General features: G+C 39.5%; 1 protein-coding gene across 5 annotated transcripts in view; it reads right to left on the bottom strand.

Moving 5' to 3' along the window:
• Vps41 (VPS41 subunit of HOPS complex) overlaps positions 1 to 17,639 on the bottom strand; it is a 159,442-nt gene that overhangs the window by 131,496 nt on the left and 10,307 nt on the right. For 2 of the 5 annotated variants that reach the window (XM_029468458.1, XM_029468459.1), the window contains exons 3-4: positions 8,861 to 9,002; positions 3,719 to 3,823 (exon numbers count right to left, since the gene is read on the bottom strand). In XM_029468458.1, coding sequence (XP_029324318.1) covers positions 3,719 to 3,823; positions 8,861 to 9,002 — 247 coding nt within the window. The remainder of the gene's footprint in view (positions 1 to 3,718; positions 3,824 to 8,860; positions 9,003 to 17,639) is intronic. The other 3 variants (XM_021180045.1, XM_029468461.1, XM_029468460.1) reach the window with 2 other exon arrangements.

Below are 17,639 nucleotides of genomic sequence, written 5' to 3'. Positions count from 1 at the left end.
TACATGTGGCATAAAAAGAGAACCAATTCCACCAAGTTGTCATCTGACTTCTATACACACACCATAGCTGGCTCATGACTATATATACACATATACTGTCTCACACACCTATACCAACATATACAGTCTATGCATACACCATGGTTCACTCATGCCTATGTGTGTGTGTGTGTGTGTGTGTGTACATATGTATGTATGTGTATATATGTGTGTATATATATATATATATATATATATACATATATATGTGTGTGTGTGTGTATATATATATATATATATATACACATTCATACACATACACATTTCTCTAAGAGTATAGCCTCTGGTAAGATGACCATACACATTCTATACATACACCATGGCTCACTCATGCCTATATATACCCACATACTATTTCACACACATACACAATCAATCAATCAATCAATAAATGGAAGATGGTCAGAGCATAGAAAATAAAAATCTACAGAACGCTTATATGGAACACATGTACTACCCATACTCCTTCCTCCTCCCAAGGCTCATGAGTCATTGCAGAAATGGGGAAGGAAAGAGTGTAAGAGCCAAAGGTAGTGGAAAACTATAAGGAAACATTCTCCTCTGAACACAGCACATCTGAACTTGGTGTTAACAGTATGCACAAAGTCTGTGCAAGCCTAAGCCAGATGAAACCCCATACAGGAGTGGGGGACATAATCAACCCTAACCATGCGGCTGCTGGCAACTGTTAGCTGCTGGGAACAGAGTCCGTTTTCTCTAAGAGTATAGCCTCTGGTAAGATGACCATTCTGCCACATACCCAAGAATATCTGGGAAGCACAATTTGGTCTTTGAAAGGGAAAGAAAGAAAGAAAGAAAGAAAGAAAGAAAGAAAGAAAGAAAGAAAGAAAGAGAGAGAGAGAGAGAGAGAGAGAGAGAGAGGTAAGGGAGGGGAGGGGAGGAGACGAATGAACTAAATTTGATAGGGAAAAGGGAATAGACCTGGGAAGGGAAGAGTTGGAGAAGCACATATACAAGGGAGAATATAATTAAAATACATTTTATGAAATTCTCAGAAAATGATTTTTTTAAATCCTTGAACTACTTGAGTATTAGAATTTGGGTTGCTTTGGGTTTTGTTGTTTTTGTTGTTTTGTTTTGCCTAAAAGTGTGTAAAATCTAGGATGTATGATCATAAATCTAGCTTCAATGTCCTCTTTAATGTTTAATTAAATAACTCTGGTGTGCTTTACCAAGGGTGGACATTTTAGCCTACTAAGTGTACACCTGAACTTCATGGAGGTCAAGTAGAGGGGCTGGGAGCAGGTCCTGGTATCCCCAGGAAAAGGAAGCACGCTACACGTCTGCTCAGCCCTTCTCAAGTGTTTCACAATACTCCGCATACAACTACTAGGACAGCCCTCAGTCACACATGAGGAACCAGGTCCCAGGAACTGATGAGACTTCATTAGAAACACCTACCAAGTGCAGACAGGGACAGAAATAAATACTGAAATGCAGAACCCAGGAGGCATCTGGGATGCAGAGCACATGCCTAGTACACACTGCATTCACTTCCTAGCACTGCAGAAACAAAGCACAAATAAAACTGAAATGCTATCAACCCAATTGGAATCCTCTTAATATAAAATACAAGCCTCAACTGAAAGTCTAAATGTCAGCACTGCAATCCTTCCCAACTCACAGACTCTCTGGCCAATTGTGTACACTGTTAACTAAAGCCCAAACAAGCTTTCCACTTCATGCATCCAGATGGTCATTCAGTAAGCACACAAAAAGAAGTATAATGTACTTAGAACACGAGCAAACACCACATAAAGATTCTGCTACACTGAGGGAAATAGATTCAAGAATAAGCAATTGCAATTCAATTTAAAGACTATGTTTAAAATGGCAGTACCTCAAAGACCCAGGGAAATAAGAAGAGTCGGTGTGATAAACATGGAAGAAAGAATTAGAAAGCAGACACAGATGGGTAGAAAGATCAGAGCAGAAACAACCTGTTCAACAGCATGAAGTTCTACAAGAGACAAGAAATTATAAGCAGCTTTACACAGATGAAAGATCCATCTAATGCATGCCCAAGAGAAAAGGCAGGTGGTACAGGTAGAAAGACTAACTAATGAAGAGCACCGTTTAATTACACACGGATGGAAGCTGGGAAGTGGAGGAAAGCAGGGTGGACAAATCCAAATCATTAAGACTTTAGGAATCAGCAAGTTTCAAGGGACAAGTCCACAAGTTCAGATCACAGTCTCTGGAGGTCCACTCCAGCAAAAGGGCTAGGAAGAGAACAAAGGTGAAAGAAAACAGACTAGATCACGGTATGTGCAACAGTTTCAGGAAGAAATGATGAGTGTCAACTACTAGAAGCTCAGGAGGAGAAGACTCTAGCACATAAGCTGGTGGCAGAATAGGACAAACATTGCTACCACAGTCCCATGCCCACAGCAAAGATTAGTGAGAGAGTAGCTCAATTACACATGGCAGGCAAGATCCTGGAGTGCCTTACATGCCACACTGAAGACCTCAGCCTAATTATACAAGGGTCTGCAAACTTCAGTATTTTCAACACAACACACTGCAACCAAGAGGCAGAAGAGTCTAGACAGAAAAATAAGAACAGTCCCCCATTTACCAAGTGCAGGATAAGGAAGACTGGTGGGTTCAAGATAATTAGCAGTTTCACAGGACAGAAAACAAGAAGAATAGAGATTGGGACTCCATAGTCAGGAATGACGTTTGTATGAAAATGAACATCAAAATTTGAAGACCGTATGCAGAGGCCAAAGTTCATCAAGTTCCAGTTACTAAAATTATCCATAGCATGTACCGTAGCAGTGGGAGATCCAGCATTGTGGTTTGAATAAGAATACTCCCAACCTCCGAATTCATAGGCTCATATTCAGTCACCCAGAAGTAGCACTATTTGAAAGGATTGGAAGGATTGGGAGATGTAGCCTTGTTTGTGAAAGTGTGTCAATGGGGATGGGCTTGAGGGTTTCAAAAGCCCAGGCCAGGACAGGCTCTATCTCTCTGCTTGGGAATGAGGATGTAGCTCTAAGCTACTTCTCCAGTATCACTCCTTCTTGCCACTATACTCTTTGCCGTGATAATAATGAACTAAGCCTCTGAAACTGGAAGCCAGTCCCCAATTAAATGCTTTGTTTTACAAGAGTTGCCTTGGTCACGGTACCTCTTCACACAATAGATTATGGTGACTAAGACAACTATAAGGAAGTGAAGTTCAATGGAAGTGAACTTGAAGAACTGCCAGGTTAATCTTCATCAGTGAAGAAGAGCAGAGTTAGCTAGGGCTAAGCAACCATGGCGTGACAGCCAAAGTAGGCAGGGAACTCACAGCAGGGGATTTATGGTAAAAACAAGAGTAGGCATTATCATTAAAGTATTGAGTGAATATAGGGATATGTTTATAAAGGAACATAATCTGGAGCAAAGGGTATTAGGTGGGAGGCCAGCTGCAGAAATGAAACAACAGAGCATAAATCCAAAGGATACATCAGAGGTAGGGATCTGCCAGGTTTGGAAGGTCTAAGGCTCACTCCCAGGCTCACAGAGAAGAAGAGAACAATGGATAAAAGCACTATTATAATATAAGCAGTTTGGCTTTAAGAATAGACAAATGGTGTGACCCAATACCTTTGCCATAGCAACAACAGATGTTAGGCATCTGCAGTACTCTTAAAGTCCTCATTACCTTGTCATGGACCGTCATACAGCTTGCTGCATCCTTCTGAAGAATCTCTGTCACCCCATTGGAAAGCCTTTCATACTTCAGTTTGGGTTCCTCTTCACTTTCTTCCTGCATGAAAAACAAAGGAACAGTGGAACTACTGTGGCTCTGTTTTGAATGATTCAAAATACACTTCTCAAGGTAGAACAAGAGATAGTCCTTTCATTCATTGTTAAAAACTACAACTACAAATATAACTTAATATTCCTGTTTCTTTTTGCCAATTACACATATAATTTCACTGATAAAATAAATTCAAAAGTTGAAAACATAGATATTTGAACTTACTGTTGTATTGTAAATAACTGTATATTCAACCTTACTGTGTGTAGTAGGTACCTAGGATTTTCTCTATCCACATAGTTAATGAATAAAATTGGTAATCAGTATTGATAATAACCACAAATCAATAAATCCAGGATGCCTATAAAAGTTAACAGTCCTCCACAGCTAGAATTCTTGTAAAACACAATAATAACTGGCCCAGCATCATATGCCCAGTAATGCAATTAGTGCCACTAACAACTTGGGAGTAGTCAACAGCTAATGTGATTGGATGTCAGACTCAATCAATATGAGGAAACCCACGCCTGGTACAGTAAACCTATCCAAGACCCTGTGCCTGGAGAGGAGAGCCTACTACTACAATTTATTAATTTGATATACTTTCCAACTACCTTTTAAATACTTGATATCCACAGCTAAGTGCAGCTCTGACCCACCCACCTCAGAGAAGCTCCTTTTCACACCAGGTACAGTATTTCTACAGAAAACCACAACCAGTCAAAGTGCAGAGAATAAGCAACTGCTAAGTGCCCATGTAACCCTACCCCCAAGGCTCTAGAAATATCTTAGGAAATGATACAGGAAATGTTAAGACCTAGAAGACTAGACGTAAGCAATATAGTCTCGTCTGGACATGGCATGGATATGGTACCCAGGAACTCTCAGCAATACAGATGCCTGTAAAAGACCACACCAGTTACCATTCCAGCATGAATGGAGGACAGCTCATGAGGACTCAGGCCTGGTTGGAAGAAATACAAGCAGCTGATAGCAATTGACAGGGATAGTCAGTGCTCTTCAAGGGCAAGCTGTCTAATAAATTCATGCCCAAGAAGTCAGCCCTATGCCCATGTACTATGAACAATACTAATTGGACTCAATTGGTTTTATACATACATACATACATACATACATACACACACACATACACACACACACACACACACACGAATGAAGAGAACATGAATTTGAGAAGTGAATGGGAAAAGGAGTGGGAGCAGGGAAAAAGGAAGGATATGATGAAAATTCATATGCTCATGAACAGAATTCTAAGAAAAGAAGGCATGAGCCTCATGCAATGGCTGGCAAGATGAAAAAATTGGCTTTGGTGGGAAAATCATCTCCTTACTCATGGGCTTTTTCCTGAACTGCCTGAGCACCTCAAAATTATTCAGTTTCTCCCACGATGAATGACTCTGAGAACGAGGTAAAGCCTTATGCTCAAAGTATGCACACTTCATTTTTCTTCAATATTCTAATTGTATGGGTCAGCCATGATTCAGTATGGGAGCAGAGGACACAGGATGTAAATACCAGAGTGTGCGAAATGGGAGGATGGGGCACCATGTGGCTACAAGAATATTAATATTTAAAAGAAGCATTTCATGAACACTAGTGAGCATTCTTAGTAAGCTGCCAGCTGTTGAGTTCCACCAAAGATGGTGCACACACTTTTAATTTTCCATGACTAAGAACTAAGAGCAAGAAAATACACAGTATTCCATCGGAATATGAAAAGATACTTTACAATAATCAATCCAGACTGAAGAAGTTGCAACATCCCCAAACTGATCTATTTTAACATGTAATGTGACATAGCTAATTAAACAAGTATTTAAAAATATGCAGGGAAGAGTACAATACCAATAAACCCTCTGCATCCCCCAGGAAGAAAAAGATGCTGTAAAGGAAACATGAGATGCCCCACAGGTAAGCTGTGTATTCTGAGGTAAACGTGTTAAATAAGATGCCACATGTTGCTCAGGTGTGGACATCAAATGTGCACTCAATGTGAAAGTTAATTCTGGCCTCCCGACTATTTTGCATAAAAGCACTCATCCACAGACCATTAGATAAGCTTACTGTAAATAAGGTTTGGCTGCCTTATTTATAAGTGAAAACTAAGTAATTTCTCTCACATAAATATATGAAAATAAATACATTTACAACACAGTTCAGTGAAGCATTCCCACAAGATTTCAAAAGCCATAAATAGAGTGAAAACGCAGTATTAGGCCCTTTCCGTCCCATTTCACGCCTTCCTGACAGCTATCCTTTATGTTTAGTTAAAAGCAAGCTAAAGGTGAATTTAAAGGTTTTTATTTTTTGCCTCCTTGTCAGAAGAAAGAAAATAGGAAATGATTCAGAACTACAATTCAGAGGTTATTCTGCTATTGAAGAATCTATATTACATTTTAAATAAAAAAATTCAATCACAAGGATTTAATATCTAGTTTCACTTTAATTTTGGAAAAAAATTTAAACAGAAAAAAAAACCTTTGTGCAGCTTGAACTTTCATGGTAAATAACTCTGTGCTAATAAAAAGAAAATCAATAATTTTGTTAAATTTTAATAATCCTACAAACCTACAAATAAAACCATCAACAGTCTGGAGTTGAGATGACAGTTAACTGTGTTACTATGACAACCTGGTGGAACAGAACACGCACTGACTTGCAGCTAAGTGAAGATATGAATAGAGTGACATTTACCCATACAAGAAAAGTTTGCAGCTTTCCTTCAAAAGGAATCAATTTCTCAATAAACACAGATTGGTACTAAATGTATAGCACTTTTAATTAAAGACAGATCCTTAAACCATCCTATGAAATTCTAGTACACTATCATAAAATAAATGTCATTTCAGGGCCATTTTTACTGAATTTTGAACTTAACAGGAGAAAATCACTTTAGAAAATAACAAATTAAGGGGTTCTCTGTCAAAAGTGCTAGGCAGCCCTTCTTTGGTCATTGTGTCCTGGGAGTATGACTCTCCTGGGGACGTTCAGGGCCCCTCATCAGACCTGTGGACCCACACCGCATTGACTGCATTCTTCTCATCATTAAAAACCCATGGATAAGAAAACATTTTAGTCTAGTTAATGAATTCTACACGTCCATCCTATATTAATTTTGTCAATATTTTTGTTTTGCATGTTAATACATTTTATACAGCTCACCACTGTTACATTCCAAATAAAGACTTGAATTTCACCTACAGAGAAAAAGAAAAATGTAAGCTGGGCTTGGTGGTGCAGCCTATAATCCCAGCGACTCAGGAGCTGACTGAGGGATACTGCAGACTTGAGGCTTACCTGACTACATGAGTTCAAGACCAACAATGTTAACTTAGCAAGATCCTCTCAAAATAAAAACACCTACTAAGTGCGGGGACATCAACCATTAATTACATTTTCTATTAGTACTATCTATTCAGAAATTACATTTTTATTTATGAATACCACCTCTTTATTAAATTCAACTTTAACAGTAGTAACCAAAATTGACGTTAAATATACTTAAGAGGAGGGCGCTCACATAAAGCCCAAACTAAGGTAGTAAAAGCATCTCTGAGCAAACCCTACTCAGCAACCCTCAATCGCTCTGTGCAGATGGCCTTCCTTCCCGGCACAGCTGCCCTTCCGAGACATCTCCGCTAACCATTAGAAAAGGTAATCAGATGAGCGGTTTACCCAGTTTCCTGTCCTCAGCTACACCTGACGAGGGGCAAATCCTTTTAATAAATGCCCAGTGTTTAAAACTGGATACACTAGAAAAGCAGTAACATCCTCAGAGTTTCTCAGTGTTAAAAGAAAAAAAAAAAAAAACTGCTCTCACACAGCTTGAATTTCCACAGTAAAAACCAAGTGTTAATAAAAAGCAAATCAATAATCAACCATGGATAGGAAAGTTTAAAATAGAGGTTTGCTTCCTCTAGGACATTCTGTCTAGAACTCTAATTACCTTGAGGAAAACTGAAATACTCAAAATTGTACTCATTCTTACAAGTTCAATATAAAAAATAACTATCAAAATCCAATATCAGAACATTTAAATTTCAGAATGTTTGCATTTTAAATTTCTCCCATTACCAATAGCTCACTCTACATAAAATCCATGAAAAAGCTAATATTTCTGATCAATTATAATTTGTTAAAGGAAATGAAGAACATATACAAATAAGGAAATTATTAAAAGCATTATTGAAATTAATATCAATCAAAACACAATTTGAAACTCAAAACCAGAAAGAAATATTTGAAGGAATAGATCTATCTACCTCCACAGAGTATTATAAACAAAGTCAGCAGAAACAAATGAAAATCAGACATTACTAGACATACACATTTACCTGAAACCGTTATCTTTACATGTGTGCTCCCAACACAGGACTCCTTCAAATTTAGTACAGGGATATTAAAAATGTGCACTACCCTTCAGAGAAGGAGAGGGGACTTAGGGTAAGGAAAGGGATTTATGAAGAGACCCAGCAAGTAAAGGTCAAAGTCAGTCACTCCAGCCCTTCCCCAAAGTGCACCAAAGGAACAGGGCCGCCTGAGTGGGCACTGTTAAATACTGTGTGCTATACTTCTTTTACAGAGCAGCATTTTATTTATTCAAAAGATAAGAAGGAGTATATCATAGTGCCTTCTACAGTGCCAAAATATAGCAAAAAACTACATAATGACGATGAAAGAGTAATTTCTGATTCTCATTGATAATATAAGGTATTACAGCTGCCTCAATGACCACACTTCTCAAGAAAGCGACATGAAGATAACAGACACCGCCTATAATAAAACCATGGTGGTCAAAGCTTCTTGCATATCTTTCTATCAGCTGCTGACAGATAATGTTAAATTTTCATCTTATAAGGAATATTGCTGATATGAAAAAGTCATTTAAAAAAGACTAAAATTTGGAACTGGTGAACTAACATGGATGGTCAGGTCTGCCTTTTCAAATGTATAGAAAAGTCTCCATGACTCTTGGTATCTACACATTATTTTTAAAAACATAAAGCACTAACTGATACATAACTTGCAATCAGATGATTCTGTTGTCCCGTAAGTGCCTGAAGTCACTGTGGCCAAACTCTTGGGCATGTGAAGAGAAGGCATTCTTGGCTTCCAGTGAGGAGTCAGCGTTGGGGTGAAATAACCTACACGGAACAAGACACTCCTGGAAACCAAAAATTACTCAATTAAATAGCCCATGGTGCCAAAGTTAGATACCAGCTTAGTAAGTTTCTCCTGATAAAATATGTTGTTGACATTAGCACCACTCACAGGACGCATTCTCCTTGTGCTTCTTAGCTGAAATGCATCAGAAAATACCTTGCATGATGCAGATTTTTGTCTAGAAATATATGCATATTTGGTGAGGGAAAAACTGAAGAACACACATCAAATAGTAAGCTCCCTCGAGCTTCATATCCTTCATCTGTGGGATGCAGGTGATAACTTGATTTGTGTCACATTAAAGTGGGGGAAGGGAATCACTGCTCTGATACCTGGCCAATACACTCTAAAACAAATAAACATTGCATTTGTTATAAAATAAATTCTATTTTATGCTATTTTTATAAAAATAAAAATAAATGCCACAGTTCAGTATTGTATAAACCACATCAACTAAATTGAAATCCCTGTGTTTTGGAGCCTCTCTCCTCCCTCAAATACTCTAACTAAAAAAGGGAGAAGAAGTTGAGCCTGTAATAATTGAGGAGCACTGTGTAAGATGCATAAGTCAGGCGATCTTCATAAACCCCGCTCTCTCCTTTGCCCTGTAGTATCAGAATTTCATGTTCAATTCAAGGGGAAAAAAAATATAAGGTGAAGGTTCCCATGCCCTAAGCCACATACCATAAACAGGATCAACTCTCATCATTTATTTTATATTGGGAAAGTGATAAGAATATATAGAAGAGGGGGAAAATGAGAAAAGCAAATAAGCTTTTCATTTCCTCCCAGCCATATGGAATAACCGCCCAATCTTCAAGATATGCCATTCGGATGGACAATTTCCGCCTCTAAAGCCAACATAACCCTCTTTTCCTTTCTTCCCAATATCCTCTGGTGATCACAAGATCCTTAGAAGCAGGGTTTATGCCTTTTCATTGTTCTGAACTTCACCTAACAAAACTGTGGGTACCCAATAAAGGCCAGTCAAAACAAACATCTGTATTAGCTGCAGGCCCAAGTTCAGTAGGCAGCCTCTCTAAGGTATCCCCAATTAGCTCTGCACACTCCAAATCAGAGATTAGAAACCAGAGCAACTGCAGACATCACCGAAACGATAGAGGGGGTGGGTGTTACTCTTAGATACAGAGAGTAGGGCAGAGGCTCCAAAGTAGAGAGAAGAAAGTCACTATTTTAGTAGAGACTTACTATTTCTCAGACATGCCTAACTGAATATTTTTTTTAATGTATAGAACATCTTATAGTCAGCCCCACCAAAACTTCTTACAATGAAACCATTTCTACACCCATAAACAGTTAACAATAACATTAAAATAAAAGACTTTTCTCTATTTTGGAGCCTCTTCATCCCCTCTCAGTATCTAAAAGTAATCACACCGTCTAGGGTTTCTATGACGCTTGCAGTGGCTTTGGTGTCTAGGCTCTCATTTAGAGTGTGGAGATCTCATTAGCAGAGTTCATCCCAGGGATGCCCACCTTTTTCTATGGTTTACCCCAAAGAACATATCCCAAGGATTCAGAAAAGTCATGGGCCCAAATTCGGTAAATGAAGCACATTTTCAAGGAAGTATTCAACTAACAGGGAAGAAATCCAGGAGCTACAGTTAACAGCAGCCCCTGAGAATTAAAGGCTTGCAGTTGCTTTGGTTGCCAGTCTCTGAGTTGGAGTGTGGAGAGCTAATTGGGAATGCTTTAGAGAAGCTGCCCACTGAACTTGGGTCTGCTGCCACTACAGATGTTTGTTCTGACTGGCCTTTATTGGGTACCCGCACACCTGTTAGGTGAAGTGTAGATCCTGAGAACTAAAGAAAACAGTCTTCACTACTATCATTTAAAATAGAAGCTGAGGAAAAAGCAGAGGTTGGAGAGAAAGTAAGAGTTGTCCAAGAGCCTACTCAAATCCATAACCAAGCAGCCATCTCCTCTGTCGGCTGTGCCCTACACAATCTATATATACTGAGCAAGTATCTTAAAACCTGAGTTACCCCACTTTTAAAGGGATGGTAAATATGTATTCAGGAAATTTTTGTAAACATTAAATGCAAAAACGTTACACAAAGTAAAGTATTTTGTAATATCCAATGAATGTTGGTTTTTAAAACTATTGTCAATAATGTGTGGAATGCCCCAAGTTTAAACTGCAGAGCTCACATCCTCTCTTGGAATTCAGCATCTTAGTACACTGCCAGAACATACTATCGAATGACCAGAAGTGCTTGGACTCTAACTACTTCTTTGCTCTAGACTACTTATAACAATGCCTGACTTCAGCTCAGGATGCAGTTCTGCCAGCTAGCAGGCTCAGGTCCTGAGGTTTGGTTCTGAGCATCAGTGAGGAAAAACAAAAGTTTCAAACACTTTGAAACATAGTTATGAGTCTGGCCAATGGGAAAAGGAGAGGAGGGATTGCTGAGCCTACAGATTATCCTGGATCCTCTCCTAAAAGCTTATCACAAAGCAAAACACCCCAGTGCCTTGGCGCTGAAAATGATGACAACAGACTAACATCTCAAGCTCTCTCAGAGGCTGTCCTCCCCCAATCTCTCCCTTATACTGTACGGGAGATCAGTTTAGTCGACCTGGAGGCACCAGTCACACTGTGAAGTAAAGAAATACGACAGCACAGGTGAGTGGGAATCTCTATATTTATAAACAAAACATCTCCCTGGGGTGAAAAGATGCCTCATAGCATTCTTAGTCTGCAGACAGAGGCTTTAAACCTCTGCAAGGCAGATTTGACCCCAACTGTGAATGAAAGGATTAATTAAACAACTTGAGAAGAGTCATTAAAAAGATACATGCATCTTTACAACCGTTTCCCATGATATCCCAGGATAACCAGTTAAATACCATGTGTTTCCAGTATGCTTTCCCTTGCCTGGAAGTATTTTACTCCCCAAACTATAAAATAAGCCACAATGAAGAACTGCAAGGACAAGGTCATCCAACCAAATTAGGTAATGCATTAGATTCCTATCCCTACTATAAACTGACCACAAATACTGCTCCTTAAAACAATCCACATGTCTTACAATTCAGTAGTAGGAAGTCCACAGCAATGACCATGGGCAGGATTCTTCTAGAGGCAAGAGGGGAAAAGCTTTTTCTTGCCTTTCCTAGGTTCTGAAAGATGCTCAAATTCCCCAGCTTCAAAAGGAGGCAGACTCCTTTACATAAATACACCATGCCACATCAAACCAATAATATAGCATAGCACACAACACAGACCGCACTGCACTATATACCACACTACACCACAGACCACAACACACCATATACCACTCACTACGCCACACACCACACCACACTACAGCACACCACACCACACTGTCTTCTGGTCTCCTGTTCTACCTATAAAGACCCTTATGATCACAGTGATTCCTGCCCACGGGCTTCAAGGAATTTCTGTATCACAAAGCCAGCTGATTGGCAACCTTATCTCCTCCGTGTTCTGTAATAGGTCATATTCACAAGGTCTGCACGAAAGGATAGGGAGATATCTTTGGGGAAATACTCTTTGTTACTAGACTGACACTAACAATCAGATGGGTGAAATTAGTAGGCTAGATAGCTACATGAGCAGCGTGAAGACTAAAGCTAGACAGGTCTCATGTGCTTCTTCAACGACTGCCACTTTGAGGATGCAGTCCAAGAATCAAATAATTCTCATTCTGACTCAGGGGCTGGAGGGGTTGGGGCAGTCACTGTTTCTGGTTGACACAGGGGGCTCTCAAGGCCCTAGCTTTACCCTCTCCAAAAGAAGGACACATGATCACCATATCAGAAAAAGCATCACTAACAGGGAAATGTTACAATCCACCGGTCAGGCTGCTCCACATTCCCCTCAGTCAGAATCACTTCTTTAACTGAAAAGAATTTCTAGACAATATATGCCGACCAGTTCCCCCTGCCCCAACTCCTCCCAGATCTTCCCCACCCATCATGGTTTTTAAAATCTATATTCATTATCTGACATATCCTAGTAAGTATTCTTTTTATTGTCTACTTTCCTAGTCAAACACTAGTGCACTATAGCATCCTAGTATTCAATAAATATTTGAGTAATCAAGGTGTCAATCTTGAACTGTCTGAAATAATTTTCCTTCTAAGCAATGAAATTATAAATTTCATTCAGAGGTCTATCATGCCATATTTATCTTTTTCATCTATAACAAATGACAGAAATCTAGAGTAAAAACCTTACATCCAGAAAGTTCTACAAGTTTCTAAAGGGATGATATTTATAATATTTGCTTCCAGGGGAATATTTATCCATGCCTGAATGATGCAATAATCAGCAGAGCCTGTTAATATTAATAGCTCCTTAAATAAAAGAACAGGTTTGAAATCCAAGGGTTACCTAGAAAAACGGGACACTGTAACCCTGTGCTCTTTTCTCCATAGCAATCAATTTCAGAACAGGGTAATTACCATTTTAGCTACTAGTTGCTAGAAACCTGTTGATTAAAATTAATATGTGTAAGAAAATCAATTTAATTTTCAATAAATGATTCACAATCTAACTACCAGGTGAGATAAATAATTTTGTATGGTGCATTTTCTGATTTAAAAATAACTTCTCCTGATTTCTCATAATGACTGGGTTTTCATGTCAACAAAACTGAAAGGGAACTCTCCACGTGGCTGAAATCCACAGAAGTTGGCTTTATTTTAAGATTAATTTTTCACTCAACATATTATTTTAAATAGCTTCAGCTGTCAATTCATTTTGACTTTAATGTTAAATATTAAATATTTAATATATTTAACTTATTAAAGGTACTCATGGCCTCTAAACTGTGAAAAAACTAAGCCACCTTAAAGTCATCATGTTTAGAAAGTATGTTTTTAGTAACAGTAGCAAAAAGCTATAAACACAGAGATGACAGGGATTAGCCATTCTGTTATCACACATCTAGGCCAGGAGCTGAGGTGCAAAACGTGTTCCTGAATCTTTGCCTTGGTTTAATACACTACAGGCAAACTTAGTCAAATCAAGCTCTTGAGCTGCTCGTCTGAATCACACAAGCCCAACAGAGCCCTCACTCACAGAAAGCAGACCTCGATGTTTCAGCTGACATGTGCTTGCATGCCCTCTTAATACTGACGTGTTGGTTTTTAACAAACATTTTTGATCGATAAAATTTTATTCCTGGCTCTTAATCACCTAGTATAAGTCCAAATCACATCAACAATACTACCCTTGGCAAACACTTTTTATTTGATTTCACTCTTCAAAATTAATAAAAATCAAAGACAAAAGAAGAGTGTTCTTTTCTCAGATATACATTAAAATAAGAGCTTACTGAGGGATGAGAGCAACACTTTTAGTGTGTACATGATGATATAAGGATAGGGTTATAAAATACAGTTAGGAATTATACTACTGAAAGAAGCAGTAGTATATTCTCCTCTAGGGTCCATGACTTACTTCACCAGACATGAGTAGTTGGCTAGGTTTACTGTACCGGCATAAATCTATCCTACTGTGATGGTTTGTATATGCTCAGCCCAGGCAGTGGTACTATTAGAGTATGTAGCCCTGATGGAGTAGGTATAGGGCTCTATTGGAGTAGGTTGGCCTTGTTAGAGTAGGTATGTGACTGTGGGTGTGAGCTTCAAGGCCCTCAACCTAGCTGCCTAGAAGCTGGTATTCTGCTAGCAGCCAGATGAAGATGTAGATCTCTCAGCTCTGCCTGTACCATGTCTGCCTGGACGCTGCCATGCTCCCACCTAATGGACTGAACTTCTGAACCTGTAAGCCAGCCCTAATTAAATAAGACTTGCATTGGTCACAGTGTCTGTTCACAGCAGTAAAACCCTAACTAAGACAGAAGTTGGTACCAGGGACTAGAGTATTGCTGTGGTAGGCCTGACCATGCTTTTGTTCAGAAGAATGTGGACTTTGGAACTTTGGATTTGTAAAGCCATGGAATGTTTTAAATAGGGATTAATGGACTATCCTAGTAAGCATATGAAAGAATTCGTTGCTGATCTTGATTTGAACTGTGCAGACGTGGCCCAAGGGATTCAGTGGAGAAGAATGTGGCCTGGAGACTGTTTTTGTGCTATTTTGGTGAAGAATGTGGCTGCTTTTTGCCCTTGTCTGAAGAGTCTACCTGAGGCTAAGGTAAAGAGATTTATATTAATTATATTGACAAAGGATGAATCAAAAAAGCCAACACAGACTTTGCTCTCTGGTTAAGTCTCATGAAGAGCGTTTTGAATAAGCATAGCAAGCTTAGAAAGGAAAACTAAAAAATATATGGTTCAAGTATTAAAGGGGCACCAGAGCTGAATCCTACCTTCTAGGAGATTTAAGGATTTAAGGATTTTGGGGGCAAGACCCCATCCAGCTAGTTAGATCCAGGCGTGGTGGTACAAATCTTTAATTCCAAAAGACAAAGACAAACGGATCTCTGAATGCAAGGCCAGCCTGGGACAAAGCAGATTCTAGGTGAAGAAAAATTTAAATCCAGGCATGGTGGTATACTCCCAGAATTACAGGAGACAGCCATGCAGATCTCAAGGTTAATCTACAGAGCAAATTCCAGGAAAGCCAAGCTTAGGCAGAGAGGGAGTTGAAAAACATAAAGCTGGTAATAGAATAAGGGGTGGAGGTGAGGGTATGTTCCAGACCCAGCAAGTAGCAGAACAGATTTGGCCATGTGGCTCTGGTTTTAGAGTAAAAAATAGAAGGGACTACTGGGACAATTGATCCTGCTTAGCTGGAGCTAAGAAATTAGCAGTGATTAAAGAAGAGACCAGCATCACTGAGGTGAAATCTTCTGGGAAATGTTTTCTGAGAGCACAAAGAAGCTGTGTTCCAGAGATAACCAAGGTTGTCCCTCGTGTTACAGCTGTACTTGGTAATGTGTAAGAGTTACCCAGGTGGTACTGGTTTTGAAGGCATGAAGAGGTCATGAAGAACAGCTGAGGCTTGGGACTCTGAGAGGCCATAAAAGGTCACTGGTAAAAGTGCAGCCTCAGTTGCAGTTGATGGCCCAGGACTGAAGGGGTCATGCAAAGGATTTGAGGCTTGGCACCATGAAGAGAGCTTATGAGAAGCTACTACTGGTGAGGCCTAGTTGCAGTGGAAGACCCCAGCATATTAGAGATGCCAGTACTATGGGATGATCACCAAGAACTGCAGCAGCAGTGAAGTGGATCAACCTGAGTTTAGAGTGCTACAGAGGGCAGAGCTGCAGAAATGATGCCAGCCCTTTGAAGGAGCCCAGATCATGTGTGGATCCCAGATATTGAAACAAGAAGCTGTAACACTAAAGTTGCCTTGGAGACTCCAAGATGTCTGAGATGCCAGACCTGTGGGCTATCTGCTAAAGAAAGCTACTAACAGGGATTGGAACCAGCCCAGTAGAAAGAAGTTGTTGCAGTCAACAACGATGAAAAAGGAGCTGGAGATCTGAAGACTGCCTTGAAATCAGACATGGAGATGCAGAGTTTGGAGTCTGCCCAGCTTGCTTTGGGGATTACAGTTAAGTGATTGGCTGAATCTCAGAAGAGACTTTGAACTTTGGACTTTTAACATTGTTGAGATTGCTATAGACTATGGGGACTTTTGAAGTTGAACTAAATGTATTTTGCATTATACTATGTTTAAGTATGGCCCCCATAGACTCATGCTTGAACAAGCCTATAGGGAGTGGAATGTGATGATTTGTATACGCTCAGCCCAGGGAGTAGCACTATCAGAAGGTGTAGCACTGTTAAAGTAGGTGTAACCCTGTTGGAGTAGATGTTACTGTGGGTGTGGGCTTTAAAACTCTCACCCTAGCTGCCTGGAAATCAGTATTCTGCTAATAGCCTTCAGATGAAAATCTAGAACTCTCACCTCTGCCTGTACCATGCCTGCCTGAACGCTGCCATTCGTCCACCTTGATGATAATGGACTGAACCTCTGAACCTATAAGCCAGCCCCATTTAAATGTTGTCCTTTAAAAGACTTGCACTGGTCATGGTGTCTGTTCACAGTAGTAAAACCCTAACTAAGACACCTACTGAACAGGCTAACTAGATGGCTGATAGTATAAATTCCTACTGAGCCCTTGATACTATCTTGTTCTCTGGTGCACTGTCCAATCCTAAGTGATCACCCCTAAACACATATACATACAAGCAATGCTTTAAAAAATGGACTCTGTAGATTGTACTTATTTGTATGTACACATAACAATAATATATGTAACAACAGTAATTAAAGAAGAGGTCATGAATTTGAAGGTTTGTGGGGGACACAGGAGGGACTGGGGAAGGATAAGTGTGGGAAAATAATATAGATGTAGTACTCATGTGTGAACTTCTCAAAAAAGTCAAGAAAATAAGACCTTGAGGTAAATATGACTAACATAAGATCCCATTTAACGTGGACTCTCTGGGAATAATAGGAAGTTCTGGCAACTTGTTCCAATACACAGTTGAAAACTATTATTTTGTAAGTAATAATTATTTGCCAAAAATGGAAGTTTTGAACCCCTGAATACAAAAATGAAAATGTAAAGCAAATGCCTGTCTTCCAAAGGGCAAGGGTTACAAAAACTGATAAGAATAAGAGAAGAAGGGCTGGAGAGATGGCTCAGCGGTTAAGAGCACTGACTGC

The sequence above is a fragment of the Mus caroli genome, chromosome 13, assembly GCF_900094665.2.
Source record: "Mus caroli chromosome 13, CAROLI_EIJ_v1.1, whole genome shotgun sequence".
Taxonomy (NCBI): domain Eukaryota; kingdom Metazoa; phylum Chordata; class Mammalia; order Rodentia; family Muridae; genus Mus; species Mus caroli.
Note: the sequence above shows the minus strand (reverse complement) of the source record. Positions and strands in the feature narration are given on the sequence as shown.